Source organism: Mirounga leonina, unplaced genomic scaffold, assembly GCF_011800145.1.
Source record: "Mirounga leonina isolate KUSES-001 unplaced genomic scaffold, KU_Mleo_1.0 Mir_82, whole genome shotgun sequence".
NCBI classification, from domain to species: Eukaryota; Metazoa; Chordata; class Mammalia; order Carnivora; family Phocidae; genus Mirounga; species Mirounga leonina.
The window spans coordinates 8302038-8319943 of NW_023270825.1; the positions used below are offsets into that span (position 1 = coordinate 8302038).

A 17906-nucleotide genomic window follows, 5' to 3' on the forward strand; every position below is an offset into this window, starting at 1 on the left:
TGAGCTCTATAGTTCTAGGAGAAACTGATTTTAGAACTGAACCGAAGAGAAAGCATTCGGGCAGTTGATGGGGTGGGGGCGCCAAGGGGAGATGACCAGTTCTCACAATGACAGGGTCTGTCCTTCTTTGTGGAGTGTGAGGACAGGGGTCAGATTGCCCTGAAAAGAAATTCAGCCGTCAGGATGCCAGGGTCTCAGTGCTTTGTCTTCCTCAGATGGGACAAATACTTTGGGGAAAAATCTGATTTGGAAGCAGGGCCTGGGTCTTCAGGTCTGGTCTGGAATTCGGGGCAGGCCAGTCTGGGCCGCAGAGCTTGAATCTCAGCTCCCTCACCATCGAGCCAGGGGAACTAGAACCAGTTTCTTTTTTTTTTTTAAGATTTTATTTATTTATTTGACAGAGAGAGACAGTGAGGGAGGGAACACAAGCAGGGGGAGTGGGAGAGGGAGAAGCAGGCTCCCAAGGAGCAGAGAGCCTGATGCGGGGCTCGATCCCAGGACTCTGGGATCATGACCTGAGCCGAAGGCAGACGCTTAACGACTGAGCCACCCAGGCGCCCCAAACTAGGACCAGTTTCTATGCCACCTCCTGAAGCCTCGGTTTTTGAGCCTGTGAGGGGGGCCCCTTCTCAGAGTTTGGGGATCAGGTGAGCCACAGTGGCGATGTCGCTGGCCCTTGGTCAGCAGCCGGCGGGAGCTGGCCTAGTATTGTTTTGCTCTTGCACAAGGAGGGGTTACGTAAGCCATCCTCCGTCTTGGCCGGGACCCCAGAGAAGAAACAGGCAGACATGGCTGGCCTGCTGAGTGGGCCTCGGAAGGTGACTCAGCGGGGAGGGGGCATCCAGAGGAGCCTCAGCCCTGTCTTGGGTCATCTTGTGGGGCTGTCCGTAAACAACCTTCCACCAGGGTGGGCTTGGTGGCCGGGCTGCCTGGAAGCCAGGAGCCAGGCCCTGTGGCCTCTTCTTAGCCTGGCCTGAGATGCCCTGAATCAGCCTGCCTTTGGGGCCTAGGAAGGCCTTCCCTAAGGAAGAGGGGAACAGGACGGTCCTGGTCCTGGGCCAGCAGGTCTGTGATGCACACCCTCTGGGGGCCTGGATCGGCCCCTAACATCTTGGGATCTTGGGAAAGGCCTCAGGATCCTCCTTTTGAAAAACTCTCCGAAGTTGTGGAAGCATCACTCCAAACTCTGCCTACATCTCCTGAGGGCCTCTGTGTCTCTGTATGTCTCTCCTGTTCTCGTGAGGACCCCACTCATTGGACATAGGGCCCACCATGATCTGGTATGACCTCATCCTAACTTAATGACTTGGGTGAAGATCCTATTCCCAAGTAAGATCATGTTCTGAGGTCCCAGGTGGATGTGCATTTGTTGGGGGAGGGAACCCTATTTAGCCCACGAGAACACTTTGATCTGTCTTATTCTTCAAAGCACCTGATCCTCATTTTATAGGCGAGAAAACCGAAACGCAGAGAACTTAACTGGCTTTGTCCAAATTCCCACAGCCAGGAGTGGCAGAGCTGGGATGGGGACCAGGATCCTGGCTCCAAGCCCAGGGCGGTCCCTGTCATGTTGGTTCTGCCCTTTATAGTTTATAGAGCCCCCTTTTCAGAGTCATTAGCTCTGGGGGAGATAGGCATACTTATTGTGTTATCTGCCCATTTTACAGGTGAAGAAACGGAGGCCAAAGGCCACGGTGGGGGTGGTTTGCCAAGATCACACGGTGAGTTAGTGGTGTGGTAGGGACTCAAGGCCTGACCTCCACAGTTCTTCCCCTACCATTAAATATTACATCTCTGTGTAAGCCTGGTGAAAGGAGCCAGCCACAAAGGGCACAAGGTGTATGATTCCGTCCATATGAAATGTCCAGAAGATGCAAGTCTCGAGACAGAAAGAAGGTTAGTGGCTCCCGGGGCGGGATGGGGGATTTCACTTTTCGGTGATGAATGTGTTCTGGAATCAGAGAACGGTGACCATCACACAGCTCCGAGAATAAACTAAAAGCTGCTGGAATGGGCGAACTGTCTGGCATGTGAATCATAGCTCAGTAAAGCTGCGATGGAGAATATCTCTGGTCAGGCGTCAGCCGCCAGCCCCTGGGGAGGCGATTCTGCCCGAGACAAGTACTCCCAAGGCCGACAGGATGCGGTCTGGTGATTAGGGCAGACACAGCCCCAGCGCTCGCTCAGAAGCTCTTCACGCAGGAAGGCACCTTGAAGGCTTTCCTGGTGACAAGATTCCTCACCCCCGGTTAAGGCACAAGCCCACCAAGACCAGGTGGGCTTCCCGAACCCCCTCCTGAGGAACCGTGTGGCCTTGGCAAGTTACAAGTGACCCGCCAGGTCACTGAGGATCAGTTTGCACCACTGCACCAGGTCCTCACCCATTCGGCCCCGGGGCAGACTCAGGGGCTGGGCAGCCCACCTGGGCTTCTCCCCATCACACCAGCATGCTGGGGCCACGGAGGGTCAGGAGGGGAGAGGCCACTCATGTTGCCTGGCTGGGTGGAGGGAGGTGGCAGCAAGGCTCTCCCAGCCTGTTTCCACCTGCCCAGAGCCCTGCTCACAGTTCCAGCCAGGTGGCTTCTTCCAGAGTGCAGACTTCCTTGAGTCAGGCTCCCATCTGTGAACCAAGTCCCTTGGATGAGTGAGCTCCCTCGGGCAATTGTGGGCCACTTTCTCCAAGTTCAGAGCTGCTGGGAAGGGAGGGGTGCAGGCTGAGTGGGAAGGGTAGGCACTGGAAGGGGAATGGAAAACCTGCTGGACTCTATCCAGTTGTGGACACTGGGGCCAGAGGTAGAGAATGAGCCAGGAGGTAGAGAGAGGGAAAGAGACAAGGCAGGACCGGCTCATGATGGATCTTGCAGACCACATTATGGATGTGGACCTTCATCCCAAGAGTGGTGGGACACTATTGCAGAATTTCTCATTAGAGACTGTGGTCATCACCCTCCCCATCTTCCTCATGGCCATCATCACCATCATGGTGGCCCACATGGGTCCAGTGCCAACTCTCTACCAGGCACTGTGCTAAACACTTTCTATGTGAATCCTGTTAACAGTTCTATGGGGTAGATACCATTATTATCCCCATTTCACAGATGAGAACATGGAGACGCAGAAACGGTGAGATGTTCAAGACCACACAACAAATAAGAGCTCTGGCCAGAACCAGAACTGGAATCCAGATCTGCCTGATTCCAAAGCCTTAGCTCCTAAACACTGGTCTTTGGGCTTATAGCCCCTGTCCAGTTGTATTTGCATTAAAACACATCATTGGCTGCAGAGTGGAGAATAAGAATTAGCAGACGGTGGTGGTCAGAATCAGAGATGGGAACAGCAATAAGAGACGGAGGTTAGACAAGGGAAGAAGTAGACAGGTCCAGGAAACCCTTAGGTGGGATCTAAAAGAGGAGCTGATCCACTGGGTAGAAGGAATAAAGGAGAGGGTGCATTTACCGATGAGCCCCATGTTTCTGGCACGGGTGGCTGGATGTGTAGACAGAGTGGTGCCATTTTTGTAGACACAGAATACAAGTTTTCTTTAATGAATGAGTGAATGAATGAATACATGAATAATGAAAAGTTCCCCCAAATGAAGTGGATAATGAGTTCCCCATCACTGGGATTATGCAAGCAGTGGCTAGACAACTACTTACCCTAGACATTGTGGAAGACACTCCTGATCTGAAGGGGAGGTCACATGGAAGGCACTCAATAAATGTATTGCATGCCTGAGTGATTGACTCACTGTCATCCCTATGCTTCTAGGTCCTCATGGGGTCCCACCGGCACCTGATGAAAGCTTGGTGATGAGTTACCACTGTAGGGATGTAGGAGGGGGAAAGTATCAAACCCTATTGAATATCCTTACATTTCTGATTCAGTATATTTTAGAGCCTACATTTTTTTTTAAAGATTTTATTTATTTATTTGAGAGAGAGAATGAGAGAGAGAGAGAGCATGAAAGGGGGGAGGGGCAGAGGGAGAAGCAGACTGCCCGCTGAACAGGGAGCCTGATGCGGGACTCGATCCCGGGACTCCAGGATCATGACCTGAGCCAAAGGCAGTTGCTTAACCAACTGAGCCACCCAGGCGCCCTAGAGCCTACATTTTAATACATATTAGTAAGTTTACATACTGGGTATGTATAATCAAAATTCCTTTACTTAGAGGGATACACAATCATAGAAGCTTGGACACCACTGTTCTGTAGGACAGAAGCCCTAAAATAGGTTGAGTGGAAATAATGACCCTTCCCGTCCCCCTCAAGGCTTCTGACTGCCTATTGCACTGTCCTCACAACACTCCGGGGTTCCAGAGTTGTAACAAATGAAAAAGCTCTGCAAAAAACTCTTCATCCATTTATTAAGCTCTATGGAAAAAGACACATGTTTACACATTTCATCCGTTTCTCATTGTGAAATGCGCCTTCTTTACAATGTAACAGCTCTTTGGGTCTGTCACGGGACAGATGTTCTTTATCACAGGGCCAGATGTTCTTTATCACAGTGTTGACACAATCCATAGGGCGGCTGCCCTGTCACAGACTGATTGCTCCTCAGACCACGAGACAACCCCTAAGTGACCATTAGGGTCCCAGAGCTGTGACTCGGCTCTGCTCAGAGAAGACCTTTAGACCATCACAGGCTGGCTGATGGATGAGCGCTACACATTTGCAAAGCACACCTCTTTTTTATTCCACAATATGTGCACCTGTGTAACTTCATTCAAATACTAAACCGTTGCTACTTCTTATTCAACTCTTTTTCTCCAGCTACGAGTGTGTATGTTTCCTGGGACGGAGGGGTGTGTGTGGTAGGGGAACAAAGCCTGGGAATCGTTTTTGATCCTTTTTGTTTTAAAATCTAGAGCTGGCTTGATGAGGGTTTATGGGCTGTTTGCCCTCCAAAATTTCCCGGTCCTTTTTGGGTTTCCATCTTCTCCAGAGAGAGCTTGCTAAGACGTATCCACTTATTTTATAGAGCGAATGAGCGCTGCCCAGGTGCCTCGTACCTTAGGAACTCCACTGCTGCTGAGCTGGCCCCTCCCTGCCCTGGTTCTCTGCCGCTTGATGTCAGACCCTGGGGGGTGCATTCTCCATACTCCCCATGGGGCTTGGCACGGGGCTGGCCCCAGGAGGCAGACTGTGAAACATGTGGGAAAAAAGAAATGAATCCTCCCTGGAGGAGCTGGGCTTGGGGTTAGGGATGTCTCTTAAGGCTCCGGCCAAGGATGCTGGTCTAGCTTCCTGCGGCCTGACCCCTGAGACCTGCCCGGCCCCACGCATCGCCCCGCCCACCGCCGCCCCGCCCCGCCCCGAGAAGGCAGAGCCCCGCCCCTCTGCAGTGCCGACTGCTGGTCTCTTGGGCGAGGGCATTCTCCCTTCTCCCTTCTCCCTTCTCCCTTCTCCGTTCAGCAAAGTACCGGTTGTTCTGGTGCTTATCATGTGGGTCCCGCCCCAGGGCTTCCTCACTGTCACAGCTGCCCGGACCTAGCCAGCCCTCTTGACCCAGGGCTGCTGCCGGCACCCATGAGCCGCTCAGGCCTCTAGGGGAGCTTGGTCCCAGGACCAGTGCTTTGGGGTCAGTGACCTTCGTGCCAAATCATTGGTCTGCCGCTATTATAAACCACTGGTTGGTGCCCTTGGTTGCTGAGACAGGGACAATGGTAGGCAGGCCTGGACTGCTCCCGACTACTGCCCACCCCCAGCGAGGGTCTGAGCATGTGGATTCCCTGAGTAAGTTCAATCAGAAATCTCTTGGGCTCATCACAAATCAAACACTGAACGGGTGGCCTGCCCCCAAAATGCTCGTGTGTGTGTGTGTGTGTGTGTGTGTTGGGGTGGGGGTGGGAGGGACAGAGTATGGGAAGGAACGGTGGAAGGCAGTTAACATTATCGAGCACCTACTATGTGGCAGACACTGATGGGCGCTTTACATGGTCATTAGCGGCAAAGCTGTGGCATCACAATAAATTTACTTCTGTTCTGTGTGCATAATAAAGCCACACATTTATATAGCACCTTTCCTCCCTTCAGAGTACTTCTAATGCCTTTGCCTCTTTCAATCTTCACAACACCCTGGTGTTACAGACGAGGAAACAGGCAGGGATCAAGCAATGTGCCACTAGTTAAGGGCCGGCCCGCGGCAGGCTCCTCACCCCTCACCTCTGCACCGCCCCCAGTGCCTTGCTTGACCATGTCTGGTCGCAGAACAGCCTTCTGGTAGTTGCCAATACCCAATCATCCCCGTTCCAGTTTGCAAGTTCCTTCAAGGCAGAGATTATACTCTTTTTCTTGCCTCTTGCCCGTGGTGCTCAATGCTGTGTAAACAGCAAGTGCCAGCTAAGTGCTCACCGAGTTCTTTTTTGGCACAGACCGTCTTTTCCATGGGCCCGGGAAGTGATGGAATCCTGGTCTCTGGGTTCTTACCAGGGATCCCTCAGAGTTAAACCTTCATTAATCTCAGGAATCATCCTCCAGAGTCCCAGCTGGGTAGATTTAAGAGACCTAAGACAAAACCCCAGCCAGGTCCCCCCATGCACTCAGCCGGGGCACCAGAGTTGGGGTGGCCATTCTCCCGGAGGTCTGAGCCGGCATGCTGCAGCAGGGCAGGACACCACGTGGGAGGGAAGCTCAGTCACTCCTGTCCCCAGGCCCCCTCCACTCCCGGGAGGATGCAGACTGGTCCAGGGGTGGCAGCAGATGAGAACAATAATACTGTCATGTGTATGGAGCCCTTGGCTGTGCGTGAGGTCACCCCATCCTCACGGCCTGGCTCACTGCAGCTTGGGCAGGGCAGCAGTGATGCTCCTGGGTTTACCCAGAGACGCCGACTTATTGCCCGAGGTCACACCCATAGCATGGCTTCCATTCCTTCCCGGGCACATCCTGAAGCGCCACTGTCCCTTCGGCCCGGCACACAGGAGCAGGGGTCCAGGGGGCGCCCCCTCACTGGCTCTTGCCCACCCACTCTGGCAGTCTGTGGATCTGGCGCTCCACGGAGATGGAGGTCCGGAGCGTGCCCATGGAGTTCTCCATCTTGCTGGACTCCAGCACGCAGCCCCCTTTCTGGCACAGTCTCTGGAACACCTCCCGGGACTTCTTGCGGAAGCGCTTGCCCACGATCACGTACATCAGCGGGTTGAGGCAGCTGTTACTGTAGCCCACGTAAGAGGCGATCTGCGTGAAGACGTCGACCATGTACTCGTCCCAGCAGCCGGACAGGATGTCAAGGCGCAGCAGCGTGTCCAGGATGGTGCTGATCTGGAAGGGCAGCCAGCAGATGACAAACAGCCCCAGCACGGCTAGGACCAGGACCATGGCCTTCCTCTCTGTCTGGATCTCCTTGAACTTCTGCATCTCATTGTTCCGCAGCACCTGCATGATCTGCACTGTGCAGAAGGTGATGATGGTCAAGGGCAACAGAAAGCCCACGACGTTCAGGAGGATGTTGGTGAACACTTCCCAGGTGCGGGACGGGTAGTTGATGATGCAGGCAGTGACGTTGTGGCCCTCCTCTCTGTACTCCCTCATGGTCCGGAAGGCCAGCATGGGCGAACTCAGGAGCAGTGTGCACCCCCAGATCACCAGGCTATAGAGCTTGGCCCAGCGCACCCCGCGCATCCGGCCCATGGACATGGTCTTCACCAGGGCCAGGTAGCGGTCGATGCTCACCAGCATCAGGAAGCAGATGCTGCTGTAGAGATTCATGTAGACCATGGTGTTCACCACACGGCAGAGGACCTCCCCAAAAAGCCAGTTGAAGTTGTTGGCGATGGTGATGGCCCAGAAGGGCAGCCCGCAGGCCAGGATCAGGTCCGCCACGGCCAGGTTGCCCAGGTAGATCTCGGCCACCGTGCAGCTACTCTTGTGCAGGCAGAAGATGCTGAGGACGAAGGTGTTCTCCAGGGCTGCCAGCACGAACAGGACCCAGAGGAAGGGGGCCTGGGTGGTGTTGAGCCAGTTCCACCAGTCAGAGTAGACACAGGTGCTGGTCACGGTCCCGTTGAGGGTGGGCATAAGGACTTGCGAGGTGATGTTGAGCATTTCTGTGCTGAAAGAAAGTGGAAAAGAAGCTGTTACACCTCAAGTCACAAGAGGCAGGAGAAACAGCTGATGCAGAAGGAAGGGGGCGATCAGCAGGCAGCTTCCAGAAGCGAGGTCGGGAGTGGCACTCAGGCCCTTTCTGCCACACGCTGAGACTTGGGTCCGGGCACCCCAGACTCCCCGGGATCTTTGAGAGGTACCCCGTCTCCTTGGGCTAGGCCGAGAGCTCATGGTCTTTGCCTCGTGGTTCCCCTGGGGTGTTTCCTTGGCCAGCGTCCATCACCAGTACTGACAATCACAGTCTTGGACGCTGGACCTCCTCGAAGCTTCTGTGATAGGAGGATATGTGCACATTCCTCATTCCTTCCTTATCGCATGGGCCCCTCCCAAGGGAGCTGGTCATCTTTCAGCCTCTCATGGCCTGGGCTTGGTGAGTAATTGATTAGAGGGGAAGAAAGATATCATGCCAGACAAGGAGATTCCAGCCTGGCTCCGAGACCACAGCCCATCTGCCCACACTCTGTCTCCTTCTGGCAGAAGGCAGCATTGTGCTTCCAGAACCCTCATCAGCAAAGTATTGATGATAATCAGAGGTTGCATGATGGAAAGGGGGGGCAGGGGCTTTGGAACCTGGTAGTCTTCCTGAGTTCAAATCCCAGCTCATTCATTAGCTGTGTGACCTTGGGTAAGTTAATGAACCTCTCTGAACCTCAATGACCTACCTTGTAAAATGGAAATAACAAAATCTACTTCTCAGGGTTGTGGTGGGAATCCAAGGCAGTGTGCAAAAAGCCCCAACCTCTGCACTTGGTTCAATAAACATGAATAATTTTCTATTTTTGTGGTTATTAAACTACCAACAACACTCTCCTTGCTCCTGTGTTAGTGAGGTTATAATTAACCCACTGATTCCTCTTTCACTCTTGGGTGAGACTCAGACCATGGGGCAGTTCATTTTCTAGAAGTGTCGCCGTTAAGGCTAATTCATCTCTACCTTCAGCAAAGAGGCATGGGGCTTGGACACATACGGGTTCCAATTCTAGCTGTGTGGTCTTGGGCAAATTGCTTGACCTCTCTGAGCTTCCATTCTGTTTCCTTTGGTGTAGAGTATTACTCTCTTCTTGACTTGCTTTGCATGGCTGTTGCAAGGTTCGAATCAAAGAGTGGGTATGAAGATACATTGAAAGCAGAAAGCACAACCCAGAGGGCAGGCCTGAGTGGACATTTTCCTAGTGCCCTGTGGGCTGGGGGAGGGAAGGTGGCGTTAGAGGGGCTCTTTCTGGGAGGGCGATTCCTTCCTGGGCAGGCTCGTAGGGGAGGAATTGAGCCACAGTTCATGGGAAAGGATCTGTGGTTCACCTCTGGGATTTCCTAGGAAAAACCCCCTCTACTTCCAGGAGTAGCTGGTTGGTTTTCAGTGGCCAGACTGGGCACCTGTGACTAACTTATTCATCAATGCATTTATCTTTTAAATGGGCCTTGAGCTTCTCCGTGCTGAGCTCCGTGTGGCTGTAGGGACCCAGAGGCGAGTACTGCGTGTCCCCCGCCCTGCCCAAGCTCCCAAGTGTGATGAATGCCATGGGCTGGAAGGAAGGGCATGGGGCACAGAATTGGGGGGTGGGGGGAGAAGGTTGGAGGTGACTCTGGAGCTGGGTCTCCAAGGATGAGGAACATGTCAATGGAGAGCAAGCAGGAACAGCGTCATACGGTGACAGATGGCAACTGCACTTGGGGTGAGCACAGCGTGATTTATAGAGAAGTTGCATCACTGTGTTTTACACCTGAAACCAAGGTAGCATTGTGTGTCAACTGTACTCAAATAAGAAAATTAAAAAATAAAACAAACACACATAGCAACAAAAACAAAGGAGAGGGGACAGACCAGGCAGAGGGAGCAGCCTGAGCGGAGTTGCAGAGTGGAGAAGCCTCTGGCATGTTCTGGAAGGCGGACTAGATGTTGGACAAGGAGGCGGGAAGTGGCAGGAGATGGGATGAATAAGGGAAAAAGGACAGTCATCACTGGCTGCTAAGAAACTGAGGCTTCATCCCTGAGGGATTCAAGGAGGGAGTGATGGAATAGAGAAAACATTCTAGAAAGATCCTTCTGGTGGAGTGGTGGTTTTAGCGTGTCCAAAAATTCTGTGCTACCCTTCCCTTCAAAAGGTAGGGTCTAGTTCCTCTCCTAGTGAATGTGGCCAGACTTAGTGATTTGCTTCCCACTCGTGGTGGCAGTGACAGTGTATGACTCGCGCGGCCAGTCCTAAAACGCATTGCAGGGGCTCCTGTGGGGGGCAGTCGGTTAAGCGTCTGACTCTTGGTTTCGGCTCAGGTCGTGATTCCAGGGTGCTGAGATTGAGCCCGGAGTCAGGCTCCAAGCTCAGCACTGAATCTGCTTGAGATTCTCTCTCCCTCTTCCTCTGCTCCTCTCCACCATGCCCCCGCCCCCACCGGCCCCCGAGCTCTCTCTCTCTAAAGTAAATAAATCTTAAAAAAACAAACAAACCCGCAATGCAGCTTCCTCCTTGGCCTCTTGGGTTGCTCTCTGTGGGGGAGGCTGGCGCCATGTTGTGAGGGCACTCAGGCAGCCACGTGGAGAGGAACCAACTTGCCACTTGGAAGCAGATCTTCTGGTCCCAGTTAAGCCTTTGGTTGATCCTGGCGCCCTAGCCTTTGAGTATTCCAGCCAAGGCCCCAGGCATCATGGAACAGAGACAAGCCGTCCCCATTGAGCCCTAAGTTCCTTTGGCCCCGTTTCTGTAGCTACAGAAAACCCACTTCCTCCATGCCCCAGGCTCAGGGTCTGGCTCTCTAGAGACTGAAGTATGGCACCAGCTGCTGCTTGTTCACTTCCCAGCAGTATGGTCCCTCACCAACGGGATGGCCCCGGGCCCCTAGTTTAGCTCTGAGAAGCCATGGGGTCGTCCGAGGGGGCCTGGGGATTGCGTAACTAGGGGTCACGTGCCCCGTGGCTGTCTGGTCGTCGGCATAGTAGGCTGCACCCCCCACAGGGCTGAGAGGCCGGGCTGGGCCCTTCTCCCTTTTGTCGGGCCGGCACTGCCCCCTGAGGACCGACCCTCCCTATCCTCTGCTTCCACTCGGGGTCAGATCTCCCCACATTCTCTCTTTAGAGTGACTTGGCCTTCCACCAGATGTCAGATGGGTGTTGGAGACTTCCAGTCTCTATGGTGACCTGGCACATCTCTGTCTGATTCCTTGGGTGTGGACGTCAGAATGTCACTCTCTTCATTTCCAAGTTCATTTGGGATAGCTCGCACGTGACCACTGGTACTGCGTCTTCCTCTGGCATCCCTATGCCCCGCCAAACCCCACAGAACACTCCACTCCCTCTGCTCCCACCAGGCCCATGGGGATTTGAACAGTGGCCTCACCAGCCCCTGAGAGTTTTCGTCTGTGGATTCGACCTCTCCTGTTGCTTCAACTGTTGTCCAGGAGGTGAGGGTCATGTTCTCCAGGTCTTCTCCAGGCTGTCTGGCCCTCTCCTGTGAGGAGTAAACCAAGGAACTCTTTTGACTTACCCGAAAGAGGCCGTGGTGGGCACAGGGTCGTTATGAAAAGACAGGAACATCGATCTTTTCCACGTGGAGAACATTTGGACTCAGAGTGGGATGTAAGTGAGGCTCCTGGGCTGACTGGGGGAGAAAAGACAGTTAGATGGTGGCTGGGGACCATAAAACCCACGTACTCTCCACCAGGGAAGGGAACTGGAGTCCTTCACTTAACAAATGTTTATTAAGCAGCTATGGCATACGGGGTGCTAGGGACCTAAGGGTACAATGTCCTGTCCTCCAGGAGCGTATGGTCCAAAGGATTAGCTACATGCTACTGAATTAGTCACTAATTAATTGAAAACTGGCATAAATGCTATGAAATGAAGATCCCATGACAGGATGTAACACGGAGTCCTAAACCAGTCTGGTGTGGGGGATGAATGGATATTTATTTTGAGACCTGAGGGTACGTAGGAGGAAACTGGATAAAAGGATGATGGTGGAGAGGAGGATGTTTGGGTGGAAAGAGCAGCAGGTGCAAAGGCCCTGAGGCAGGGAGAAGCTTGCTGTGGATATGTGTTAGGCCCTGGTGGCTGCTGGGGGAAGGAGGGGACAGGACTGTGGCAGGGGCAGCGTGGAGGCAGGGAGACTGATTAGCTGGTTCTGCCCGTTCATCTGGGAGCAGGATGGTGGAGGCTGGAGAGGATGAATCCCAGGGGTGTTTAGAGAGGAAAGCTGACATGCCTGGTGTAAGATGCTTCTGAAACTCACAGGTGGGAGTGTAAGTAGCTGTTGGGCCCTGAGTGGGTCCGGAGCTCAGGGGAGAGGCCTGGGCTGGAGGGTCCCCAGGGCTTCGAGCCTAAGGAGAAAGGCCGCTGGGGACGAGCAGTTCCAACCCATTTTGGTGGTTCCTGCTCTAGTGTGTTCTCAAGTTCTGAGAGATGTGAGCCTTTCTGCCCAGCGGCGCTCTGCTGACAAAGCCTCTCTCCATCCCTCTTCCCTTTCCTCTGTGTGGCTGATCCCTGCGCAGCCCAGCTTGGAACCGCCTGCGGTCCACGCATGCGGATGTTTTCCAGTAAATACGGTACCGCCCTGTAAATGTTAATTTCTCTTCCTGATACTGTTCTCCCTTTATTGTAAGAGGATACTATATAATACATATAACATACAACCTCTGTGTTAACCGGCTGTTCATGTTATCAGGAAGGCTTCGGGTCCACGGTAAGCTATCAGCAGTTAAGTTTGGGGGAAGTAAAAAATTAGATGCAGATTTATGACGGGGAGGGGTGTCGGCACCCCTAACCCCCGCTTTCTTCAAGGATCCACTGTACTCCCATCCGGGGAGGGAGGCATCAGCTGTGGGCTTGCCTTGCAGAGGAGGTGGGGTGCAGAGACTCCTCCAAGTGCCATTGCCGACCAGACCTGGGGGTGAGGGCTTAGACCCCCGCCTTCTTGTCCAGACCTTGAGCTCGCTCCCCCATCTCATGGGACTTCTTGCTCCTGTCCCCCCCTCTTGCTTCTGTCCGGGAAGGGAGTGAATAGCTGGGTGCCTGGGTGCACGTGCGTGTAGATGCGTGTAGCCGTGGGTCTGCCCAGCCCCAGGTTCCAGCCTGTGCAAAGAGCAGGCACACAGGCTTCTAGAAGCCCGCTCTCCGAGTTTAGTTGTGGGGAGTGGAGGTAAGGCAGCGGACAATTCAGGAAATACGAGAGCACATTAGAAAAAGAAGAGACTGAGCTGGTAAGCAGGAAATGAGGCAGAAGATAGTTAACATCTGGAAAAGGTTTAGCAGAACCCCTAAGCTGAGCTGAGGTCAGGATTTGGAACTTGGAGCAACAGGGAGCAAAGTGCTGCTGATCCTTCAAGGAGTGGGATCTGGGGAAGGGAAGAAAGTCCTCGTAGATTGCCTTTTTGGGTGGCCCTCCCTGGCCCCTAAGAAGAAAATTCAACTGGAGGTCAGAGGTCATGTATTCGAATCATTCATTCCTCTGTGCTGCTTGCTGAGAAAGAGCAAGGTGACCTTCCTCTGCCCCGTGGGGTTCCCTCTCCTGCTGAGGGACCTCAGCCTGCCCACAGGCTTCTCTTTTCCACAGGGACAGTGACAGGTGCACAGGTGACCCAGGGCCTCCCACTCCGTCACCCTGGGGAGTGCCCAGCGTTTCCTCACTGCCCTCCCTTCTGTCTGCCTGCTGGGGTGTTCCTGGATCTGGCTGGCAGATCCTAATTGCTGGCTAATGGCTGGAAATACTGATCTTTTTCTTTTTTCTTTTTTTTTTTTTAAAGATTTTATTTATTTATTTATTTGAGAGAGAATGAGAGAGAGAGCACACGAGAGGGGGGAGGGTCAGAGGGAGAAGCAGACTCCCTGCCGAGCAGGGAGCCCGATGCGGGACTCGATCCCAGGACTCCAGGATCATGACCTGAGCCGAAGGCAGTCCCTTAACCAACTGAGCCACCCAGGTGCCCGATCTCTTTTTCAAAACAAAGCCGGCCTGTGGATCCAGGGAAACCGTGAGACTGTAGTTCTAGTTTCTACGTGAGTGTGGGTGTTCTTCTTTGGCCTTGTGTATGTGTGTCTGGTGTGTGTGTGGTGTGTTTGTGTGGCCATCTATCCCATTATATTCAGTATCCCCAGAGGGAAGAGCCCTGCCTCCTTCATCTTCCCACTTTCTGCTGTGCCTGCACTGATTTGCGTGTCCCAATCTCTTGAAAAAACACTCGCTCCTTGAATAAGTGGAATCTCTCAGACCACCCAGCAATTTGGAGTCAAGGCCAGGGCCAGAAAGAACCGAGGGCTCTGGAGTCACATCGTAGAGCGCTCTCCTGGACACCTCCCCAGAACAGATGCTTTTCTCTAAACTCTGATTACCATGAGTCCCAGTAAGAGTGCTGTTTATAGCCGGTCACCAGGGAATAGTCTGGGCCATAGTAAACACTGGCGGAGAGGGGAGGAGGTGGGCCTCTGCGCCTTATTGGCCTCAGCAGCCGGGGAGAAGCGTGTGCGGCCTGGGCACACAGTTTCCAAGGGACCCTTTTCTCCCCTGCCCTGAAAAAAGGTCAAAGCCATCTCTGGGGAAGGATGGGGTTCTGGGAAGTCAACCCCCATCCTAGGAACTCCTAGAAAGCAGAATCAGAAGACCCAATTCCATCACGTGCGCTCTTCCGACATTTGCACACTCTACGGGCCTGGAATGTTTTGGAAACATTTACAGAAAAGGCAAGAGGAGCCGAGGCCCCAGTGCGTTCTGCAGCAGAGGGAAGGGCTCACTTGCCTGACTCGGCACTCTGCTCGCCCTCGGATGCCCGGGGCCTCATTCAGTCTTTATCTTGTGCTTATTACGGCAGGTTATTCTGTTCAGCATGTTTGGCTTCTTTTCCCCACATTGGGTTTTGAAGTTTTCATGATTGGGCAACTTCATCCGACATCCTAACACCAATCCCACCTGCCCTTTGTGTTTTATAAGATAATATAACCACAGTAAACAGCATTTAAACATGTTCAAGTCTCCCAGAGTTCTAGCCCTATGCATAGCCACATGCAACCATCCTTTTGTCTCCTGTGGTTTTACGTGGAATCCAAGGGAATTTTTTCCATGTTGTTCTGTGGTTGTCACAAAGACACCTTTCAGAAAAGCATTGCATTTGTTTATTGTTATTTATGAAACCATTCCTTTATTCCAAACCGTTTTCATGTAATATATTTTCCTAGTGCCTGTGCAACAGAATAAAGGAAAACTTCATTTAAAATGGGGTTGGTTTGGGGGCGCCTGGATGGCTCAGTCAGTTAAGCACCTGACTCTGGATTTTGGCTCAGGTCGTGATCTCAGGGTCGTGAGATTGAGCCCCGTGTTGAGCTCCACGCTCAGAGGGGAGCCTGCTTGAGATTCTCTCTCTCCTTTTCCCTCTGCCCCTCCCTCTGCTCTAAAAAAAATAAAAAAATAAAATGGGATCACTTTACCCAAAGGATGCAGAAAGACAGATTCAAAGGGACACATACACCTTGATGTAGCGGAATTATCAAAATAATCAAACTAGGGGCGCCTGGGTGGCTCAGTCGTTAAGCGTCTGCCTTCGGCTCAGGTCATGATCTCAGGGTCCTGGGATCGAGCCCCGCATCGGGCTCCCTGCTCTGTGGGAAGCCTGCTTCTCCCTCTCCCACTCCCCCTGCTTGTGTTCCCTCTCTCGCTGTGTCTCTCTCTGTCAAATAAATCTTAAAAAAAAAAAAAAAATCAAACTATGGAAAGAGCCCAAATGTCCATTGACTGATGAATGGGTAAAGATGTGGTATAAATACACACACACACACACACACACACTGGAATATTACTCAGCCATCAGAAAGAATGAAATCTTGCCATTTGCAATGACCTGGATGGAACTAGAGGGTATTATGCTAAATGAAACAAGTCAGTCATAGACAAATACCCTGTGATTTCACACATATGTGGAATTTAGGAAATAAAACAGATGAACATATTGGAAGGAAAAAAAAGAGAGATTGGGAAGCAAACCGTAAGAGACTCTCAACAATAGAGAACAAACTGAGGGTTGCTAAAGAGGAAGTGGGTCGGGGGATGGGCTAGATGGGTGATGGGTATCAAGGAGGGCGCTTGTTAGGATTAGCCCTGGGTATTGATGTTAAGTGATGAATCACTAAATTCTATACCTGAAACCAATTTTACCATATATGTTAGCTAACTAGAATTGAAATAAAAACTTGAAAAGACAAATAAATAAGATAATAAATATTTTCCCAGATAAAATAAAAAATAAAAACGCAAAATGGGGTCAGGAGGCCAGCAGGGTTAGGGAGTTCTCACACCACACCACTCCTCCCAGCCCTTTGCAGACCCAGCAGACAGCATGCACCCTGGGCAGAAAGAAGTTTGCGCCTTAGGACTCCGGCAGAAAGAACGAAGATTGTTTTCTTGCCCAGCAACAGCCCAGCCAATGAGAGACAGTCACAGCTCAGCCAATGAGAAGCCACTATGCTTGGACCCCTCCAAGTTTACTCCAATAGGCTTTTTGTTTATATCAGCCGTCGGAAGTTGGCCCTTCCCGCTGTGAAAGGGCGTTTCTCCTCTTTGTTCTCTTCGCTTGACCAGGGTTTTGCAGTAGCTCGTGTGTCCCAAACTGCAATTCTCTGCTGTTCTCAAGTGAACCATTTTGCTGGTTAAGCCGCTGACAGTCTTATTTTTAAGGTCAGCGTGCCCCAGCCACGTTGCCTCTCCCCTGTCCCCCCCGCCCCCCAGGACATTTCCTGTGCTCCCACCTCTTTCTCTGCCTTTGTTCCCCCGTCTGGGTGTGGGGGTGGCTGCAGCCGGCTGGGGAACCGGCACAGGCCTGGGAAGTCGGCAGTCCCTGGGCCTTTGGTTTGGGGCTTGAGCAGCAAGCTTGGGGGGTGGGTTACAGAGGGGCAGCCACAGGGCGTGTGTGTGTGTGTGTGCACGCGTGCGCGCGAGTGCACACATGAGAATGTGGAAGAGCATGGATGGGACCCTGGAGATGTCCCCAAGGGGTTGGAATGACCAGGGACCCGGGTTTCATGACTGAGATCCAACCAGGTCAGAATCCCAGCTTCAACACCTATTAGCTGTGTATCATCTCGGACAAGCAGCTGAACCCCTCCAGGCCTCAGCTTTTTCATCCATCGAATGGGGATTTTAATAGCACCGACTTTGTAGGGTTGCTGGGAGTGTAAGGAGGTTAATGATTGCAAAGTGCTTAGACCAACTCGACACATATTCAATGCTCCGTAAATGTCAGCGTTCCCTTCCTCTCTGCCCCGTATCAGGTTAACGCAACACAATTTTATTGGAGGAAAGAATGTTCCTTAAAAAGAAAGCGTTCAACCTACTCCCACCCTCTTTTACAGAAGGGAAGACTGAGGCCTGGAGAGGTGATGAGATGTCTGAAGTCACACAGCAAGTAAGTGCTGGCCTGCGACCTGAGCGGAGGCCTTGCCTGTCTCCTGCTGGAGTGAGTGGCTTTTAGGGGTTTGGTGCAGACCAGAGGCGATTGGGGGTCTGGAGGCACTCACAGGACTGGGGCTGTTGGGGACAGAGCCTGAGGACCTGTCTTAATTGAAGCATGGGATTCTTGGACCAAGCCTATTCCTTCTTCCATCTTCCTTCCGCCCCTGAAACACTTTCTAGGTTAACCTGACAGGATCCTGGAATATTAGAGTGGGAAGGGCTTTTGAGCATTTCATCAGACCCCCTCACATTACAGAAGTGGACACAGAGGCCCAGATATGGTGAGCATTTTCCCAGGACACACAGCCAGCTAGTGGCAGTTCTCAACCCTGAAGCCAGTCCTGGAATCCTGGTACCCAGACCCCCTGTTCTTTCTT

The 17906-nt window shown here is 52.5% G+C and overlaps 1 protein-coding gene across 4 annotated transcripts in view; it reads right to left on the reverse strand.

Moving 5' to 3' along the window:
- Positions 1 to 4348: 4348 nt before the first annotated feature.
- BDKRB2 (bradykinin receptor B2) overlaps positions 4349 to 17906 on the reverse strand; it is a 29148-nt gene continuing 15590 nt past the window's right edge. Inside the window, exons 2-3 of one of the 4 annotated variants that reach the window (XM_034992231.1) lie at positions 11437 to 11547; positions 4349 to 8054 (exon numbers count right to left, since the gene is read on the reverse strand). In XM_034992231.1, coding sequence (XP_034848122.1) covers positions 6950 to 8047 — 1098 coding nt within the window. In that variant the 5' untranslated portion in view covers positions 8048 to 8054; positions 11437 to 11547 and the 3' untranslated portion in view covers positions 4349 to 6949. Of the gene's footprint in view, positions 8055 to 10550; positions 11416 to 11436; positions 11548 to 11583; positions 11698 to 17906 lie in introns of those variants that run through there. The other 3 variants (XM_034992230.1, XM_034992229.1, XM_034992232.1) reach the window with 3 other exon arrangements.